Source organism: Tarenaya hassleriana, unplaced genomic scaffold (genome assembly GCF_000463585.1).
Source record: "Tarenaya hassleriana unplaced genomic scaffold, ASM46358v1 Cleome29, whole genome shotgun sequence".
Classification (NCBI taxonomy): Eukaryota; Viridiplantae; Streptophyta; class Magnoliopsida; order Brassicales; family Cleomaceae; genus Tarenaya; species Tarenaya hassleriana.
This window is the reverse complement of record NW_010966092.1, coordinates 1593797-1613106: the sequence shown is the minus strand read 5'-3', so window position 1 is coordinate 1613106 and position 19310 is coordinate 1593797. Positions and strand designations below refer to the sequence as shown.

At 41.5% G+C, this 19310-nt stretch overlaps 4 protein-coding genes across 8 annotated transcripts; 3 read left to right on the top strand and 1 right to left on the bottom strand.

Annotated features, from left to right (window-relative positions):
- Window positions 1-222: 222 nt before the first annotated feature.
- LOC104818403 (reticulocalbin-2) lies at window positions 223-4229 on the top strand. Of its 2 annotated transcripts, none has more exons than XM_010547982.1 (9): window positions 223-704; window positions 1292-1494; window positions 1954-2056; window positions 2203-2268; window positions 2378-2551; window positions 2632-2728; window positions 3598-3740; window positions 3835-3915; window positions 4005-4229. In XM_010547982.1, exons 1-7 carry the CDS (start codon window positions 331-333, stop codon window positions 3727-3729), a joined length of 1149 nt encoding a protein of 382 aa, XP_010546284.1. In that variant the 5' UTR covers window positions 223-330; the 3' UTR covers window positions 3730-3740; window positions 3835-3915; window positions 4005-4229. The 2 variants fall into 2 exon arrangements, with proteins under 2 accessions (XP_010546284.1, XP_010546283.1); XM_010547981.1 differs by having other exon boundaries at window positions 3990-4229.
- Window positions 4230-5054: 825 nt separating this feature from the next.
- On the bottom strand, window positions 5055-8026 carry LOC104818402 (pyruvate kinase, cytosolic isozyme). Of its 2 annotated transcripts, none has more exons than XM_010547980.1 (4): window positions 7874-8026; window positions 7176-7506; window positions 6130-6591; window positions 5055-6026 (listed from the first exon to the last, which is right to left on the bottom strand). In XM_010547980.1, the coding sequence occupies exons 2-4, from the start codon at window positions 7431-7433 to the stop codon at window positions 5214-5216; spliced, it is 1533 nt and encodes a 510-aa protein (XP_010546282.1). In that variant the 5' UTR covers window positions 7434-7506; window positions 7874-8026; the 3' UTR covers window positions 5055-5213. The 2 variants fall into 2 exon arrangements, with proteins under 2 accessions (XP_010546282.1, XP_010546281.1); XM_010547979.1 differs by having other exon boundaries at window positions 7176-7479; window positions 7874-8025.
- Window positions 8027-10213: 2187 nt separating this feature from the next.
- On the top strand, window positions 10214-15194 carry LOC104818401 (WD repeat-containing protein 26-like). 3 transcript variants are annotated; one of them, XM_019203086.1, is made up of 7 exons: window positions 10247-10265; window positions 10382-10455; window positions 11217-12019; window positions 12437-12538; window positions 12968-13246; window positions 13313-13663; window positions 14789-15194. In XM_019203086.1, exons 3-7 carry the CDS (start codon window positions 11249-11251, stop codon window positions 15020-15022), a joined length of 1737 nt encoding a protein of 578 aa, XP_019058631.1. In that variant the 5' UTR covers window positions 10247-10265; window positions 10382-10455; window positions 11217-11248; the 3' UTR covers window positions 15023-15194. The 3 variants fall into 3 exon arrangements, with proteins under 3 accessions (XP_010546278.1, XP_010546280.1, XP_019058631.1); XM_010547976.2 differs by having other exon boundaries at window positions 10214-10455; XM_010547978.2 differs by lacking the exon at window positions 10382-10455 and having other exon boundaries at window positions 10246-10265.
- A 1006-nt stretch (window positions 15195-16200) lies between these two features.
- LOC104818400 (NADH dehydrogenase [ubiquinone] flavoprotein 1, mitochondrial-like) lies at window positions 16201-19240 on the top strand. Its single transcript, XM_010547975.1, has 3 exons — window positions 16201-16338; window positions 17136-18610; window positions 18958-19240. Exons 1-2 carry the CDS (start codon window positions 16336-16338, stop codon window positions 18594-18596), a joined length of 1464 nt encoding a protein of 487 aa, XP_010546277.1. The 5' UTR covers window positions 16201-16335; the 3' UTR covers window positions 18597-18610; window positions 18958-19240.
- Window positions 19241-19310: the final 70 nt, after the last annotated feature.

Genomic DNA, 19310 nt, shown 5'->3' with positions numbered 1-19310 from the left:
ATATGTGTGTATATATATATATGACAGCTTCTGAACCATGGGAAGATCAATCTCTACGGCTATAACTTCCTTAAATTTGATTTTCTGAATTTTTAGTGTTTGAAATTCAATCAATTTTTTTTTAAAATAATTTCAAATTATTTTTAATAGTTTAATTTTTTTTGCTTTACATATATATATATATATATATTTATATATGATAGCGTATGAACCATGGGAAGATCAATCACTACAGCTAAGTCACAGATCTTCGTATGCAACTCAACTTCTTCGCCTTCATCTCCCTCACTCCGAACCAAATTTAGGGTTTAAGCAGAGATTTTTCCCCAAATGGGCAAAGCTTCGGTGATCATATACGTCACCGTCGCGGTGCTCCTGCTCTTCCTCATCTCACATTCTCCGAAGAAGAAGACTGGTCATGACCAATATCACCTCCATCACCGTCGCCTGAAACTCCGGTCTTCTTTCAACTTCAAGCCCAACAACCACAAGCCGGCGCCGTTCGATCCGCTTGTTGCCGACATCGAGCGCCGCCGTGAGGACAAGGAGTGGGAGCGGAAGTACTTCGATGATGCTCACCCTGAGTTTGCTTCTCATGGTCATGGTGACTCGGCACCTGGTCACGAGTCGCAGCCCGAGTGGGAGGACTTCATGGATGCAGAGGATTACTTGAATGACGAGGATAAGTTCAATGTCACCGGCAGGTTGATACCGATAACTAATCACTTCATTTTTCATCTCTGGGATTATTCGTGGTCTTGCTTACATCTACTGATCTGGGCTTTGACTAAAATGTATGGTCGGATTAGGGCATTATGCTTAATTAATCAATACTTGATCTTGTTGTGTTGAGACATATTTCCTGCTTATGATTTGGCTTTAGATGGATAAATGACTTACCTTTCCCGGCAATGCGTGCAACTAAGCTCGTAATTCCTGATAAGATTCAATGTGTTTGCAATTGCATATGGCTGCTGGGTTTATGAATTTCAATCTTATTTGGGTACTTTTTTATCTGATTCAGAAACGATACCAAGTTAATATTTCTGTCGTGTGTGAGGGAGTATTGTTTTGTTGGTTCTGGCGTATGTCTTATGTCATGAGTTGATCCGTTTGAGATTGAGTAATCTAGAATCCAGCTTATTCATAAGCAGTTGTTTTGATTAGTATTTTAACCCTGAAGAATTTGAATTTGGATATAACCGATACAGTGTGAAGGTCAAGTTTTTATGGGGAAATTTACTCTTTCTGCACTCATCTTTAAAGGGGAGATTTTCTTGGTACTTTGCAGGCTGATTTTGTTGTTTCCAAAGATTGATGTGGATCCAGTGGATGGGTTTGTGACTGAAAGTGAGTTGACTGACTGGAACATGCGGTCTTCCGAGAAGGAAGTCATTCACAGGACTCAAAGAGAAATGGATGTTCATGATAAAAACAAGGATGGATTTGTATCTTTCTATGAATACGAACCACCCTCTTGGGTCCGCAATGCAGGTGATTCATCATCGAAATGTTTTCTCTTTTAGGGTTACCGACACAATGGAGAAGCTTATCAGGTTGACTTGTTATTGGTTCAACTTGATGTTATAGTCAACATATTACTTGATCTCTTCTTGTAACAAGTGAAGTAGATTGCTTTTGAGGGGATTCCCGTGTTTCTTCTTGTTTTCTTTTTTTGAATTTCATCTGATATTACATGTCTGCTGTTCTTGATTATTTTCTGTTCCTCATCATCAAATTGACAAATGGGAGGTGGTATCTATGCATTAACAATGGTGTTAACGGTTTGACCTATATGTTATTTCTTCTATGCCTCTTTTTTTTTTCCTGACCGAGAGGAAAAGGGTTCTTTCTTCTCTTGAAAACCTTTTTCTCACCAGTTTGGAAATGATGATAAAATATCTCAGTTATGTTTCGTAGAATGGTTAACTTACTTAGACACAATTTTATCAGATAATAACACCTTTGGAAATGACATGGGGTGGTGGAAGGAGGAGCATTTCAATGCATCAGATGCAGATGGTGATGGTTTACTGAATGTAACAGAGTTCAATGAGTAAGGATTTTCCTTTTCTGCCTACAGAAAGCAAATTTATAGAACTTCCAACTGTTTCTGGTTTAGTTAGTCACATATATATATGTGTATATATATATATATTTGTGTTCGTGATGTTTTTTGTGGGTTATTCTTTTTCCACATAGCTTTCTGCATCCGGCTGACACCAAGAACCCTAAGCTACTGATGTGGTTGTGCAAGGAGGAAGTAAGGTAATCCAGTGTGATTTTAGTAATGATAAATTCATTTTCTGGCATAACTATAAAAGGTTATGGACATTTGTATCTATCAGAAGATCTTGTTTTTGCTTCTTTTTACCAGAGAAAGAGATTCAGATAAAGATGGAAAGATTAGTTTCCAAGAGTTTTTCCACGGAATCTTTGACACAGTGAGCAACTATGAAGAAGAAAATCAAAATTCTTCACATCCGCTTCATGGCTTGCCTGAAGGTCCAGCAAAACAGCTGTTTGGTCAGCTTGACAAAAATGGCGATGGGTAAAGTATCTGTTGCATTTTAGTATATATTTGTGTTATGCAATTGCATCATCTAACTTTAGATTCTGCTCCTTTTACAGGTTCTTGTCGGATGATGAATTGCTTCCTGTTATTACTAAAATCCATCCTACTGAACGTTATTACGCGAAACAACAGGCTGATTATATTATATCGCAGGTACCTTTATTTCAGTGTGAATATGTTCTTCTTAGCTTGGAAGTTTATTGATTTTGTAAAGACGTTTCAGCAGATTTGATTGTCCACCGCTTAGGGCCGGTTGTGGATACCGAACCTGTGGGTTCTGCGGGTATCCTCCCTGTGGGTATCTGAAATTCGGGAATCCAATTACCAGTGAGTGCGAGGTTAGGTCTTTCATCGGTGAAAATCCGAGCCGCGGGTTCGAGTACGGGTTTCGTCGACCAATTACTCGAATCCGCAGATAATCCGAGCTGGGGGGGAGAGAGAGAGAGAGGATGATGAGTAGGGGTGTAAAATGAGTCGAGGCTTGTGGCTGGCTCGTTTTCAGGTGTTCTGAGCTAATGTATCCTTGGCTCGTTTTATGCCCCTACTGAGGGGTGAGGGTGCAAGACCATGGTGAGAGGGCGATAACGATAGACCATTAGAGTTTCCTTTTCGGAACTTGATTCGAGCCTCGAGGAGTCGAGGCATTTAAGCCCTTTTTTTTATCAAATAAATCTCTTTGAGTCTTCAAATTAGGGTTTTGAGTCTTCCATAAAGAGAGATTTCTTGATTTCGCCTCGCCTTGAGTACTTTGATTCCCTGATCTTCTCGACTCGACAATTGACCCCTCTCGCCTCGCCGGCCAGATTACCCGTGGGTATCTGAGTTCTCACCGCGCCCTGTGGGTAACTGACCTTCACGAGGCCGAGACCGGCCTGTGAAACCCGAGGGGACAAGACCGAAGGCGAATACACCGAAAATTTCGGATACCCGACCCATGCGCACTGCTGTCACCGATGATCAGCTTAGGCTTAGGTGTGTTGATATTTTGCCTCGCTATTGATTCGTGTCTCCTTGTACCACAGGCGGATTCAGACAAAGACGGGCGCCTAACATTGGCAGAGATGATCGAGCATCCCTATGTCTTTTACAGTGCCATCTTCAACGAGGAGGATGATGACGACGACGACTATGGATTCCACGACGAGTTTCGCTAGTTTCATTTCGGGTAAGCAGCCTCATCCTGATTCATTTCATCGAATCCTGTTTTTGCTGAATCTCTGAATCCTTTCTACGCATTGATCCTACTGATTGTGGTTCAGATACTCAAAAACAGAGAAGATGTAAGATCGGGTCTATTCATTCAAATCCAAAAGAAAACTTCCCTGTACAAACCAGCACCGGTAATCTTAGTAAAGTTTTCTTATGATCTTTAGTTATTTCATTAAATTGTTCGTTCTTGACGAAAGTTTTACAGAATTTTTCAATGCAGCTTCCATTTCCAGTATGATTCCCACGGGGAAGCATATCCCCCAATCCCATGGCGACAGGAACAGTGTTCATGATTCCATTTTCTGGATACAAAACAAAAAGTGTGTTTTTTTTTTCTTCTTTTTGTTTCTCCCTCGGATATCGGTTATATATACACCTGCAATGTTCATGTACCAGACTCAATTCAGTTTTAGTTTATGAAGCATTGCCCAGTTTCCAGGTGACAGCCACCTTGTTAGTGAAACTCATCACACTCTGTCATTTGATATATCCTAGGGCTGGATACCCACACCTGCGGGACCCATGTGCGCGTCGGAGAAACCGAGCCACGGGTTCAAGTTCAAGTTTCTTTTCTTCGATCGGTTATCTATAGATTCTATACCCACGTCTAACCCGAATGGAAAGAAGAGGGGAACAGAGGACTGGCCTGAGTCGGGAGAGAGGGGGAAGATGCGGAGGTGAGAGGGTATGAGGGACAAAGGATGTTCGATTTTTTATTTTTTGAATTTCGTGAAATTCGAAGGGGAGCCTTGACACACTGGTTAATGTGTAAGAACAACCCGGATTGAAGCAGCCTCTTGTGTAATAGTAAGATTTATCTACAATACACCTTTGTGGTAGAAGTTCTCTTCCTCGGACCCCCTCAACGGGATCTTTTGTGCACCGGGCTACCCTTTCATTTCACGAAACCCGACCCGATTTTGAGTCTGACTTCTGGCCATCAAGCCGTTCATCCCTCACCAACTCGTCTCACCGTTCATCTCTCCTCCCATCCGCTTACCGTTTGTTCGCTCCTAGTCGGGATCTCTCTTTCCTTCATCTCTTTCCATTTCTTGACCAACATCTCACCCTCGTACACGACTCTGATTGTCGGCTGGGTACGCGAGCCGTGATCTGCACCTGCAAATACCCGAGACTCGGATTTCTGACCCTGATGAGACCGAAACTCACCACCCTTAACAATATCCGCTGTCAGAAATCAGAAGCTGTAAGAACAGGTTTCCCAAGAAATCGCACCCAACTTGTTTCTATCCATTTCGACAAAGGCGCAGATAAAAACTCAGTGTAACATTCTCAAAGCACCAATACAGAGTTGTTCTTACACATATGAAGAGCTCTACTCTCACTTCTACAAGAAAACAAAAACATCATAGAAGGCTGTTCTCAAACAAAGAACCGGACTTTTTTTTTACAATTATGATGGTTGAGTTCACTTCACCATGCAGATCTTTATAACAGACGCAGCCCCGACACGGTGGAGCGCCACCACCGCGTCGCCGGGCTTGCACAGCCGATTCCCGGTTGCCGACTTCATCGCTGCCTTGAGGATTGCTTCCGTAGACTCTGCATCCGTAGCCTTTGCCGATCCTTCCGCCAACATCGGGATTAAACCTCGGTATATCAGACTGTGCCTCGCGGGCGATTCGTCGCTGCAGGTCCAGTCGAAGGAATCGGTCGTCAGGACAGGGACCACCACCGACAAGATCGGAACCGCTGGTCTGTACTTGGCTACGAGCTTGGCGGTTGTTCCTCCACGTGTCATAACGATGATGAGTTTCGCCTTGGCCTTGTTGGCTGTCCGTACGGCTGATGATGCTAGACTCTCCAAAGGGCTCATAGGAACTGGAGTGGTCCGTATCATCTCCTTGAAGATCGTGGCGTAGTCGAGAGAGGATTCGGCCTCGACGCAAATCCTGGCCATGATCTTGACGGCAATTTCTGGGTAGGCTCCGGCCGCGCTCTCACCGCTGAGCATGACACAGTCAGTGCCATCGAGGACCGCGTTGGCGACGTCGGTGGCTTCGGCTCGGGTCGGTCGGGGCGACTTAATCATGGATTCGAGCATCTGGGTGGCGGTAACCACGGGTTTACCTGCAAGGTTACACTTGTAGATCATCATCTTCTGAGCCAGGAAGATCTTCTCGATCGGAATCTCCATCCCAAGATCTCCCCGAGCAACCATGAAGGCATCGGTTTCACGCAAGATCTCGTCAAAGTTGATCACTCCTTCCTGGTTCTCAACCTTGAATCCACAACGCGAATAAGAAGAATCAGATAGTGTTTTTTTTTTTGTGTGTGCGCAAGAAATGGACATCGAGATCTAAGAAAACGAAAAACGAAAGTACCTTTGACATCAACATGATATGCTTAGCATGAGATCCAAGGACCTTCCGGACATTAACAAGATCCGAACCTTTCCGCACAAATGAAAGAGCAATCATATCAATGTTGTTTGGAACTCCCCATCCGAGGATATCTTCCTTATCCTTCTCCGTCAATGTCGGGAGATCGACAACAACACCCGGGAGATTCACGTTCTTTCTTTCACCCAACATCGCCGTATTTTCACACCGGCATCTAACTGTTCCGGCCTTAGGATCGCACGACAAGACGGCAAGGCTTATGCTTCCATCCGCGCATAGTATGGTATTTCCGGGCTTTACGTCGACGGGCAGTTTCTTATAGCTCATGGATATCATCTGTTCATCTCCTTTGATGTCGTAGTCAGTGGTGATGGTAATCTCCATACCTTCCTTCAATTGTATAGCTTTACCATCTTTCAAGAAACCTGTCCGAATCTCTGGACCCTGCATCAAAAAAATGAGTAAGAAACATATCGAAACACTCTGAACGCGAGAACAATGACTTTGAGGGATATAAAGAAAGATCATATGAGCTTGTTTAAACACAAAAGTACCATGATGTTTCAGTTTCATGGAACATAAGCAACAACTCATTAAACTTGATTTTCATGTTCTGAGTTTCACAAGTAAGAAACATAATCGAAACGCTCTAAACATGAGAACGATGATTTCGAGGGATATAAAGAAAGATCATATGGGCATGTCTAATGAGCTAAACTACAGACGAAACTCCCATGATGTTTTAGTTTCATAGAACATAAGCAACAGCTCATCAACAACTCATCAAACCTAATTTCATGTCAAGAATTTCACAAGAAACATACTGAAACCCTCTAAACACGAGAACAATGATTCCAAGGGATATAAACAAAGATCATATGGGCATTGAGCATGTTTAACCAGCTAAACTAAACACAAAACTCCCATGATGTTTCAGTTTCATGGAACATAAGCAACAGCTCATCAAAACCTGATTTCATGTCCAGAAATCCGGCAAGGGAGGATGACAAGAACAGAGAAGAAGGTACCTTGGTATCAAGCATGACAGCGCAGAGAATGCCGGTGTTCTGCATAGCTGTCCGGAGATTGTCGAGTGTCTCCTGATGGTAATCATGGCTGCCATGGGAGAAGTTGAATCGAGCTACGTTCATGCCTGCCTTCAGAAGCTTCTCTATCATCTCCACAGACCGAGACGCCGGGCCAAGCGTGCAAACGATCTTCGTCTTCGGGACTCTGCCGTCATTTGGCAGCTCCTTCAGTATCCCTTCTATGTCTATGTTCGCCATTTTCTTATAATGATCACCTCTTTACGCGACACTTGTTCTTCTTCTCCTGCGGTGAACAGAATTCAGACATACCCTTCACCGAGATCTTCGATTAAAATAAGCAACAGATCGGAATTTCTCAAGTAAATGAAGAATCAGAGATAGATCCAGCGGGAAAACAACAAGCCCTAGAAACCAAAAAAATTGAATACGAGGAAATCAATCCCACAACTTTAAAACTTATGGGTTTTACGAATTTTCTTCCTCTTTCTTAGCTGTCATCGTCATTTCCTCACCGAACCAGACAGAGATTCGACCGAACGGAAACGGAACCGAGAAAAACGAAGTTCAAATGATTATTCGAGCAAGCAATCAGGAACAAAAACAGTGAGCAGCGAATGAATTCAGGGAAAAGAGAGATGAATGTCAGGATCTTAAGACAGAGAACCAAACCAAACTACCTGAGACCGAATCTAAGTCAGGGAGAATCCACCAGAGCACTGGCTTTTCTGCGTCTCCTGTCCGAAGAAGAAGGAGAAGAGGAAGCTTTGTCGGGTTTTGGTGAATTCCGTGGCTTTGGACTTTGGAGTGTAAAGCCGCGGAAGATATAGAATCAAAGGCAGAGACTTTAAGAACGGTGGGCAGCAACTGCCACGTGGACGCCCACATGAGATATATTACACGTTTATTATATCTTTCACCAATATTTTATTTTTAAAATCCTATCTAAATAAATCGGTAAATATTATGCGAAAAAAATAAAATTAAATTAAAAAAATGCACATCATTATTGCTTTGAGAGTGGGAATATTCTGTAGCACCAAGGCATGTGCGACTGACTGCTCTTCGAAAGTCGTTGGGAAACCTACATCCTTAAATCTTAAAATTCTAATATTCCAAGTGGTGAATATATATATATATATATATATATATATATATATATTATATGTATAATTTTTTTCCAGAAATAAAAAAAAGGATGGCATAAAAATAGGGTTCTTTCGGAATTTCAATGGTCATTGGTGGAGGAACGGCATTTCTCTTGGCTTTATCAGAAAGCCATTTTCTTTTTGTTGTCACATCTCTAAATATTCAATTCGTAATAATATCGTCTCTGTCTGCCCACACGACCGACCGTATATGCCCAACCGGGTGGGTATTTTGGTACGGTTCGTAGGAACCAAAAAATACGGTATTTTTTCGAATCAACTGGTACTTTTTTTTTATAAAACTGAATTTTTAGAACCGAATTTGAAAAAAAAAACCGACAAACCGAATTTTTTTTTAAAAAATCTAATTCTTTTTTAAAAAATCGAACCGAATATAAAATACTAACAGATTGGTATAGATTTTTTTATAAAACCGAAACAATTGTGAGAGAATATCGAAACGGCGGCTCCTTATAGTCAAAATATCTATCTCCCTTCGGTGTTATTGGGCCACTTTTGTCGGAATTTGCAACCGCACCCTAGTTTCAGACATTGGGCCATTAATGGGCCCTTCTCTCTCTTTTTTTTTCCACACAAATTGGGCTTTAGACCCCAAAGTTTTTGGATGTTCGAATATCATCCCCATCACATTTTGGTGTGATGTTAATTTGGATGTTTCTAAGTTACAATGTGATAATTTATGAATGCATCTCTTAGCCTAGTTCGTTAAACGGTCAAAAATCCATCTTTTTTCGATTATATATATATATATAATATGATGCATCATTACATTTGAGAAAAATGATCATCACAGCTACCCTCCTACAAATTCAGGCATTGGTAGGTTGTTTCATAAGTTTGGATGGATGACGATAAGGATGAGGGTGATTGTCGTCGAATTTCATCGCACATCGGATAATGTTGTTGTACACAAACATGGGCATGGACCAAAAAAAAAGAAAAGAATTTGTTAGTTTTGTTTATGAAAACAAATACAAAATCAACACTAGTTTTAATCTAGGGTAAGACCCCTAAAAAACTTTCAACTTGCAAAAATATATACAAATAAACCTTTAATTTGAAAAATTGTCATTCAAATGACATCAGCAATCCGTTAATACGTGGATTTCTGATCGCCTGAAATTGTGGTCAAACCGGTCAAAGGTTTATTAGAGCAATAATTTGCAAGTTCGAGGTTTTATTCAATGACAAGTTACAAGTTCGGAGATTGAATGACAGTTTTTCAAATTAAAGATTTATTTGTATATATTTTTGTAGTTTTTCAGAGGTTTTACCTTTTAATCTATTTCGAATAAACGGTAATAAATTTAGAGGCATAATTAAAGACACATACACACACTACACCCGATACTTCTATTATAGATATGCGTGCGTACTTCATTTCGTACCATATTAATTTAATATTTTTTTTAACTTTCTATTCAATTTCTTGAATGCCAAATACATTGTGACGATTCAAGTTAATTAGAGATCAAATCATCAGTAAAAGGTAAAAATATATCTTTTGAATATACAGATTTAATTGGTAAGAAAGAGAATAAAGTTCTTTCCCAATTTAGTTGTTTAAATTTGATATATTCGATGTGTTGAGATATATAATTGGGGTTGAAATTATAATAAAATTTTTGGATTATAAATATATATTATGAATATTAAGATTCGAATTTGTATTTGGGAAAGGTATTCAAATAAACTTTTTACATTTTTTTATTATAAAAAAATTAAATCAGGAATTGAGACCGTATATACGAATTCATCAATAAATACCATCTTTTTGACCGTATGTATGTATAGTTTAGTCGGCAAATATATAAAGATAGATGCAAAAAATGGACGCGAGGATAATGATATGATCCAACAGAGAGCCCAAAGAAAAACGCGAAATTGTGTTTGAGATGGCGAGGTGACCTACGTGCGAGACTCTGATTCCTCTCTCTCTCTCGTTTTTTTGTTTATAGTTTTCACACGGACCTCTCTCCTTCTTCTTCCTCACCTTGCACGCATCTTCTCTTTGCGTAGCTTTTCCAGGGGTTTCCTCTGATTTCGGGCCTTGCCCTTTTCTCTCCTCTTCCTGGGTTTTTGCTTTTCCTCTGGTATGACTCGATCCCCATCTCTCTCTTTTATTTTTTTTGCTGCTTTTTTCGCCGATTGAGCTTTGCCTTAGTCGGTTCTTCGTCTTTTTTTTGTTTCGATTGTTCGATTTCTGAGTTTTTCGATGGTTTAACGAAATGGGATTTTTGTCTGGTTGCTTCTTTATTTTTGGGCCCTAGTTGCATTTCTGGATTGATCGAGATTTTTTGGGGTTCTAATTGAGCAGTCTCGTTTGTGTCTATTGTGATTGTCTGGATTCGATTGTGTTTTGATTTACTGATTCTTTCTGTGGATTAAGCCTTTGGTAGACAGTTGTTTCGATCGAACCAGTGAAGTCCAGCTGATCGATTGATCAATTGCGCTGTGATGCACTACGCGTTGATCGATCGATCCTGAAGGTTTTAAAGGCAAATCTGGTTACTGCTACCACTTTTCTCTTCGTCTGATCAATGGGTTTTGGCTTCTTCATCTTGATCTGGAACTAAACATCATAAGAACTCATGGGTCGAGAGTTGATTTGTGCTGCTACTGTGATCTGCATTTTCCTTTGATTTGTTCCTTTTCTCTCAATTCCCGATTGTTCTTGTCCCAACATCAAGTGAATGTCTGGTTTATCTTGCAACATATCATTTGTCTGATTGCTAAAGTGAAAATGATCTTCATCTGCTGATGCTTACTGGAACTTTGCCAAACGAGCATGTTGATACTTTTCTTTGAGTCTAATGTACATAACTCAGAGCTTCGATCTCTTCGATTTTTGCAGCGGACATATATATGGGCTGAATTAGGAGTTTCATGGGAGTTGTGGAAGATACTGAACCACCTTTGAAACGCGCCAAAACACTTGTCGACGAACCAAACGGCTTCTCTGGTAACTCTTCTGTTATAGATAGTGTGAACAACTATTTGGGGGACCTAATGGCTAGGCCTCTGACCTCCCAAGGGGACGGAGAAACGATTGGCTCGAAAGGAGTAATCAAAAAGTCTGAATTCATTAGGATAATAACTAGGGCACTTTACTCGCTTGGGTATGATAAAACCGGTGCCCTTTTAGAGGAAGAGTCTGGAATACCTATGCATGCCTCCATCGTAAAGTTGTTTCTGCAGCAAGTAATGGATGGGAAATGGGATGAAAGCGTGGGTACGTTGCATAAGATTGGTCTGCATGATGAAAAAGCTGTAAAGTCGGCATCTTTCTTGCTGCTAGAACAGAAGTTCTTCGAGCTTCTTAAGATGGAAAAGGTCGCTGATGCATTGGGCACTTTAAGGAATGAGATTGTGCCTCTTGGTGTTAATGTGAAGCGTGTTCATGAGCTAGCTTCCTGCCTAATATCACCCTCAAAGTTTCTATCGCAAAGTGTTTCAAGGTCCAAACTTGTGGAGGAACTGCAGAATTTGCTCCCTGCTTCTGTCATAATCCCGGAGAAGAGATTGGAATATTTAGTAGAGAAGGCCCTTCGTATTCAGCGGGATTCTTGTGTTTTCCATAATACTTTAGATAGTGATTTGTCTTTATTCTCCGATCATCAGTGCGGGAGACACCATATTCCTTCTCAGACCGTACAGGTTAGACCGCTATGATTGGTCAATGTTACTTCCTGTTCCTTCCATGCTGCTGTTGTTTATTTTCTGGCATGATAACAATGTAGGAGAATCATAATAGTATATATAGGCGTTACAGCTTCTTTCTGAGCTAACTAGTAAAGAAAGAAATAGTAATAGTAGTTTTTATGCATTGACTTCCTTCTTTTTCCATTTTTCCATCTTCGTTTCTTATGATAGTGTGTGTGTGTGTATATATATATTGGCATTGTTTCTTCGTGTGATGTTCCATCTTGTCATTTATAAACGATTTTTCGCCTTTTGTTTGCGGGCCTCGTCTTATGTTGTAGTTAAGGCACATTTTTGCTGGTGAACGTTTGTGGGTCTCGTCTTATGTTATAACCTCTCATACATTAACTCTCTTGTACGTGAATGGTTCAGATTTTGGAGTCACATACCGACGAAGTGTGGTTCTTGCAATTCTCGCATGATGGCAAATATCTGGCTTCATCATCTAAGGATCAGTCTGCAATTATATGGGAGGTAATATTTCCTTACCAACTAGAACTCACCCTTACCGTTCTCATGTTTTCTTTAAGATGCAATCTCTAAGAATATATTCTCGGTTTCTGAGTTGATTTGTTTGTTGAAACGCGTTATATAACCTATGTTTTCTTTATATGGGTTATATCAGAGACAGCTCTAACCTTTTTGCTGATTCTGTAATTCTTTCACTTGGTTTCTGAGTAAAGTTATTTGTTGAAATGCGTTATATAACCTATGTTTTCTTTATATGGGTATATATATCATATACAGTTTTAACCTTTCTGCTGACTCTGTAGATCTCTCACTTGGTTTCTGAGTAGAGTTATTTGTTGAAATGCCTTATATATCCTATGTTTTCGTTATATAACCTATGTTTTCTTTATATGGGTATATATGTTTGCTGATTAACTTGACTGAACTCTTCAGGTAAATTCAGATGGCCAAGTTTCACTGAAGCATAAGCTAGTTGGTCACCAGAAGCCCGTAATAACGGTCCAGTGGAGTCCTGATGGCAGGCAAGTACTAACATGTGGATCCGAGGAGGTCGTTAGGCGTTGGGATGTTGATTCAGGAGATTGCGTGTGGATGTACGAAAAGAATGGGGTGAGTCCCGTTTCTTGCGGATGGTTGCCCGACGGGAAAGGGGTATTTGCAGGGATGACGGATCGGAGCATCTGTATGTGGGATTTAGATGGAAGAGAGCAGGCAGTCTCAGCCCAACTTGAATTAAGGCCCATAAAATGTAGATTAACGTGGTCTAATCTGGGCCAGGAATGCTGGAAAGGGCAGAGGACGCAGAAGATATCGGATATTGCCATGACCAATGACGGGAAATGGCTTGTTAGTGTGTGCAAGGATACGACGATATCGTTGTTTGATAGAGAAGGGAAATTCGAGAAACTGATTGAGGAGGAAGACACGATTACGTCGTTCTCACTTTCGGAAGATAATAAGTATCTGCTTGTGAATCTTATCAATCAGGAAATCCGGCTATGGGACATTGAAGGGGAACCGAGTCTTGTGTCGAGGTACAGAGGCCATAAGCGTGCTCGGTTTATCATCAGGTCGTGCTTTGGTGGGTACAAACAAGGTTTCATTGCCAGTGGGAGTGAGGATTCTCAGGTAAAATTTCTGTTCTTTTTCTTAATCACATGAACAAAAAACCTAAATTGGAGAATAGGACTGGACATGGATACTCGAATCTGCGGGTTTTGCGGTATCCGTGAACCCGATTGTCGGTGAATACAAGGTTGGGCCTCCACTGGCAAAAACCCGACCTGTGATCTGCGGGTCCCCGAAGCCGAGGGGAAGAGGAGCCGGCGGTGAAGGGGTGAGATTTCGCGATGGTGAGATCGTGAGGGGGAGAGGGTATTTCTGTCTTTCTGTTTTTTAATCAGAGAGTAGGGTTTGGAATTGAGACTCTCTGCTCTTAGAGGCCGAGGGTGATTTTGTCGCCTTGCGTCTTGCTCGTCTTCGCTGCAACTCGTTTCCCCTCGAATCAGGTAAGCCTCCCTCGACTCTTTACCCTCGGTGACCTCTTCCCCGAGTCCTTTCGCCTCGACAGTCCTCTTGAGAATCTGCGGGTTTTGCGGTATCCGTGAACCCGATTGTCGGTGAATACAAGGTTGGGCCTCCACTGGCAAAAACCCGACCTGTGATCTGCGGGTCCCCGAAGCCGAGGGGAAGAGGAGCCGGCGGTGAAGGGGTGAGATTTCGCGATGGTGAGATCGTGAGGGGGAGAGGGTATTTCTGTCTTTCTGTTTTTTAATCAGAGAGTAGGGTTTGGAATTGAGACTCTCTGCTCTTAGAGGCCGAGGGTGATTTTGTCGCCTTGCGTCTTGCTCGTCTTCGCTGCAACTCGTTTCCCCTCGAATCAGGTAAGCCTCCCTCGCCTCTTTCCCCTCGGTGACCTCTTCCCCGAGTCTTTTCGCCTCGCTGGTCCTCTTGACTCGACAGTCGACCCCTCTCGCTCCTCTCCTGAACCTTGAGTACCCGACCATCTTGGGTATTCACGACTCTGAAACCCGAGGGGGTGAGGCTGAGACCGGGTGACCCCGAAAATCTCGGGTACCTGCCCGCCTCCACCGTGGAGAACTCCAAAGAGAGTAAACCGAGACAGAGGAATGGGTATTCAGGTCCATGTTCTCTGAATCTAAAGCGGAGAAACAGATTCTCTTCCGCGGAGCATTGCAGGTTGAGATCGGATTCGATGAACTATTCGTGGTGTGATATTCGGTATATTTGCAGGTATACATATGGCACAGAGCATCAGGGGAGCAATTACAAGTGTTGCCAGGACATTCGGGAGCGGTGAACTGCGTGAGTTGGAACCCGACAGACCTGCAAATGCTGGCGTCGGGGAGCGACGACGGCACCATTCGGATATGGGGGCTGCTCGATCATCGTCGGATAAACCCGGAGGAGAAGGTGGGGCCTCACAGCAGCAATGGTCTGGTTATCCATCAATGCAACGGTAACTGAATGAAGATGAACTTCGTCAGGCATAAGAGGGGGAAAACGCAGATGTTTGTTCTTTCTAAATCTCTGTTTTAGCAAAATCTCTATTTGACAATTCAATGTACATCCACCCCTACAATGCTTTTGTACTCTTTTGCTTTCGTGGTTTCATTATCTATCATATTTTGTTCCCTCATTTGTCGTTTCTTCGTTCTATTACCCGTCCCGTACCCACAAATCGGATATTTGCGCATATTTGAACTGTCAAGCATCTTGATTCAGACAGAGATACCGGAGGTGTCCTAAGGCGTTAATTTACCCGCACTTTCTTAGAAATTGATTTTGTTGGATAGTCCAACTAATAAAATACATTTTTTTTTCTATCCTGTTTAAAATTCTCTGAGTTATATTAATTTTAAAAAATCGAATTTTCCAAAAACGAATAGAATCGAATTTTAAAAAATTCGACAAATTGAATTTTTTAAGAAATCTATTTTTTTTATAACATAAACGATTGAAAGAACTGAAGAACACTTTCGATACGAACCCGACACTAGGTTGGGCGATCGAATCGGGTTGGGTTAATCGGATTCGATTATTTCAGTTTGAATATTTTAAATTTGAAATATTCATATATAACCGGATATATTATTTTAATCGGTTCGTATTCAGATTCAGTTTGAATCGGGTTCGGTTCAAGTTTATCCAAACAAAAAAAATGATATAAATTCAATCAATTCTCTTATAAAAATAACGAAAACAACATTTATAATAAAAATGTTATAAATTAATGATTAAATGAAAATAAATACGAATCTCATTTTATGGTTATAAAACAATATCATTATACTAATTTTTCTAATTAGATTTATAATATATTATATATTAATTGATGATATATAGATGAATAAACGATTATATTCGATTACAGTTAATTTAAATTCGATTTATTGGGTTTACGGTTTCCGTAGAATTCGATTGGGTTATGTTGGGTTCCATTATTTTATCCATCGGTAGAATTCGATTGGAGTATTTGTGTTTTATACACGTGGATGATTCGCTGACGAACACGTGGCAAAAAGTGATCCTAGTCTCAACCCTGGATACTCCCGAGTGCAGTCTCAGCCCAACTTGAATTAAGGCCCATAAAATGTAGATTAACGTGGTCTAATCTGGGCCGTTCGTTCCATATGATTCATGTACCGCCTTGCTCAGGGAATCATTACTTCCCTCCGGGAGCTGCTTCCTTCTTCCTCTCCGCGATTCGACGCACTCGTGGCCCTCTCTCTCTGGCCAACGTATCTCTCTCTCTCCACGCTTTCCGTGATTTCAGCGCCATGGTAAGTCTCTCTCCTCTCGGTCTCTTCTGAATGTATTGATTTGTGTCTGTTGCTCTGATGGTGATCTTAGCTCCATTTCTAGGTTAATGATCTTAGGACTCTTTCTGTATCTGTCGCATTCGTTAGGGTTTCGGATTTTAGGAGTTGATTTGTTGCTTATGCAGCTTAATTTTGGCGAAATGGTTGCGTAATTTTGGTCTGACGGATCTAAAACACGCGTCCGACTTTCTGGGATTTTGATTTGATTCGATAATGTTTTTGTCTATCCTGTTTTGCCTCCGTGAAGTGTCTGTGCCTTTGGATCGACTGGGCTTATTCTTCTACAAAAAATCCCCGTTTGGTTTAGTTTTACTAATGTTGAATCCCATGTTTATGGATTTTTCCCGGTGCTTACAAAATTTGTTCATGTCATTTTCTGATCTTTCTGGGAATCAGATTGCGTTCTTTGGGAGCGTTGAATTTGTGGGTTTAATCCTGTCTCACAACGCCAATTTGAAGTTTTTGTATTCCTGAATGTTAAGGCGTTTGACATTGTTTGTTCGTTCTGTGATCTTCTTGGCCGTGTTGTTGAAATTTTCTATCTATTTGGTGGGCGTTCTCTTTAAATTTGGAAGATTGGTTGTTTTTATAGCAAAATCCCTAGACATCCTATCTTTTCACTGGTTCTACTTCTAGTGATTGATTCTGTTTGTGCTACTGAACTTAATTGCGGACCAATGTTTCAATCCTTGTAGACCTACTGGACTGTGTGTTGTTTTTCTGTGTAACCTTTATGGTAAACGGCACTTTGGTTGTAGGCACCTGTGAGGGGAATCCTTGCCTTGCAGAGAGCTGTTTCAAATTTGAAGCAATGTAACAGATTCTGTCCAGCGTTGAGGTCATTCAGCGCCCAATCTGCGACCACCTCTAGCACTCCACAGCCACCTCCACCCCCGCCACCTCCAGAAAAGACTCATTTTGGTGGTCTCACGGATGAAGATCGGATCTTTACCAACCTCTACGGTCTACATGACCCGTTTCTCAAAGGGGCTATGAAGAGAGGTGATTGGTATAGGACCAAAGATTTGGTACTCAAGGGTTCTGATTGGATTGTCAATGAAATGAAAAAGTCTGGTCTACGTGGGCGTGGTGGTGCCGGTTTCCCATCTGGCCTTAAGTGGTCTTTTATGCCCAAAGTATCTGATGGTCGCCCATCGTATCTGGTTGTCAACGCTGATGAAAGTGAACCTGGGACTTGTAAAGACAGGGAAATTATGCGGCATGATCCCCACAAATTATTGGAGGGGTGTTTGATTGCTGGTGTGGGCATGAGAGCTAGAGCTGCATACATCTACATTAGGGGTGAGTATGTGAATGAACGTAAAAATCTGGAGAAGGCCAGAAAAGAAGCCTATGAAGCTGGTCTCTTGGGGAAGAATGCATGTGGCTCTGGTTATGACTTTGACGTTTATATACACTTTGGTGCGGGTGCATACATCTGTGGTGAGGAGACAGCACTCATCGAAAGCCTTGAAGGGAAGCAAGGAAAACCCAGATTGAAACCTCCATTCCCTGCTAATGCCGGTTTATATGGTTGCCCCACCACTGTTACCAACGTGGAAACAGTGGCAGTTTCTCCTACGATTCTAAGGCGTGGGCCAGAGTGGTTTGCTAGTTTTGGAAGGAAGAACAACGCTGGTACAAAGTTGTTCTGTATATCTGGGCATGTGAACAAGCCTTGCACAGTCGAAGAGGAGATGAGTATACCTCTCAAGGAACTGATCGAGAGGCACTGCGGAGGTGTTAGAGGTGGATGGGACAATCTACTTGCTGTCATCCCTGGGGGTTCATCGGTCCCTCTCATTCCTAAAAACGTCTGCGAAGACGTGCTGATGGATTTTGACGCGCTCAAGGCTGTCCAATCAGGGCTGGGAACTGCAGCTGTGATTGTGATGGACAAGTCCACCGACATTGTGGATGCCATTGCAAGGCTCTCTTACTTCTATAAGCATGAAAGCTGTGGGCAGTGCACGCCTTGCAGGGAAGGAACGGGTTGGCTTTGGATGATCATGGAGAGAATGAAGGTTGGGAATGCAAAACTGGAAGAGATCGATATGCTGCACGAGGTGACCAAGCAGATAGAAGGACACACAATCTGTGCATTGGGGGACGCTGCCGCATGGCCTGTGCAGGGTCTGATAAGGCATTTTAGGCCCGAGCTCGAGAGAAGGATCATGGAACGTGCTGAAAGGGAGTTGCTGGTGGAGGCTGCTGCTTAAGCTCTTGCACTCAGGTTTGATCCTTAGTCCTCTCTAGTTCATCGTCTGGCACATTATTTGTTCAGAATAACCTTTTGGTTGAACAAGGAAGAAGGAAGAAGAAGAAGAAGGGCATTGTTTGAATGTCATCTTTCTTCCAAAGGTTGGATCAGAGACATCAAAGATGATGATGCTCATATGTCCGCAAAAAAAAAAAAAAAAAAAAAAAAAAAAATTTTTAAAAAAAAAAAAAAAAAAAAAAAAAAAAAAAAAAAAAAAAAAAAAACTTGTTGCCCACCTCTTGTTTAGGATAAAAACTTTGTTTCCTTTTACAGATGATCAATGGCATCATCATCATGGGCTTCTTTGTAATTTATTTCAGGGTTTGTTCATCTACGAAGAGAGAGGAGGAACCTTGGGGACCGCTGAAGAGCGTGTGGGAGAAAACTCTTGTGGGTCATTTTTGGATAAGACATCTCATCTCGTCCCCCTTCCGAATTCCTCTCTACGGTCATATGATATTTTTATTATTGTATTGTATTTTCTAAGTAATGATTCGGTGATGAAAAATACCCCAAATATTCACTTTTTAATAGGAATTCCATGTAATTGTTACATCATGACTTGAAAAGAAGAAAAAAAGCTAGACAGTTGAGATGTCATAACTTGTGTTGTTCAAGTTTGTTCAACCCAATGATTACTCAACACCCCCCAATTGTTGTCCAAACGCCTAAC

What these genes read in the sequence shown, in the direction of transcription:
- LOC104818403 (XM_010547982.1), top strand. Translation starts at nt 331, where the DNA reads ATGGGCAAAGCTTCGGTGATCATATACGTCACCGTCGCGGTGCTCCTG. An exon ending in CTCTTGGGTCCGCAATGCAG is followed by an intron (nt 1,495 to 1,953) that starts GTGATTCATCAT and finishes CAATTTTATCAG; the next exon opens with ATAATAACACCTTTGGAAAT. An exon ending in AATGTAACAGAGTTCAATGA is followed by an intron (nt 2,057 to 2,202) that starts GTAAGGATTTTC and finishes TTTTCCACATAG; the next exon opens with CTTTCTGCATCCGGCTGACA.
- LOC104818402 (XM_010547980.1), bottom strand. Translation starts at nt 7,433, where the DNA reads ATGGCGAACATAGACATAGAAGGGATACTGAAGGAGCTGCCAAATGAC. An exon ending in CTGTCATGCTTGATACCAAG is followed by an intron (nt 6,592 to 7,175) that starts GTACCTTCTTCT and finishes TTTTTGATGCAG; the next exon opens with GGTCCAGAGATTCGGACAGG. An exon ending in ATATCATGTTGATGTCAAAG is followed by an intron (nt 6,027 to 6,129) that starts GTACTTTCGTTT and finishes TGTGGATTCAAG; the next exon opens with GTTGAGAACCAGGAAGGAGT.
- LOC104818401 (XM_010547976.2), top strand. Translation starts at nt 11,249, where the DNA reads ATGGGAGTTGTGGAAGATACTGAACCACCTTTGAAACGCGCCAAAACA. An exon ending in AGTCTGCAATTATATGGGAG is followed by an intron (nt 12,539 to 12,967) that starts GTAATATTTCCT and finishes TGAACTCTTCAG; the next exon opens with GTAAATTCAGATGGCCAAGT. An exon ending in ATTTAGATGGAAGAGAGCAG is followed by an intron (nt 13,247 to 13,312) that starts GCAGTCTCAGCC and finishes AATCTGGGCCAG; the next exon opens with GAATGCTGGAAAGGGCAGAG.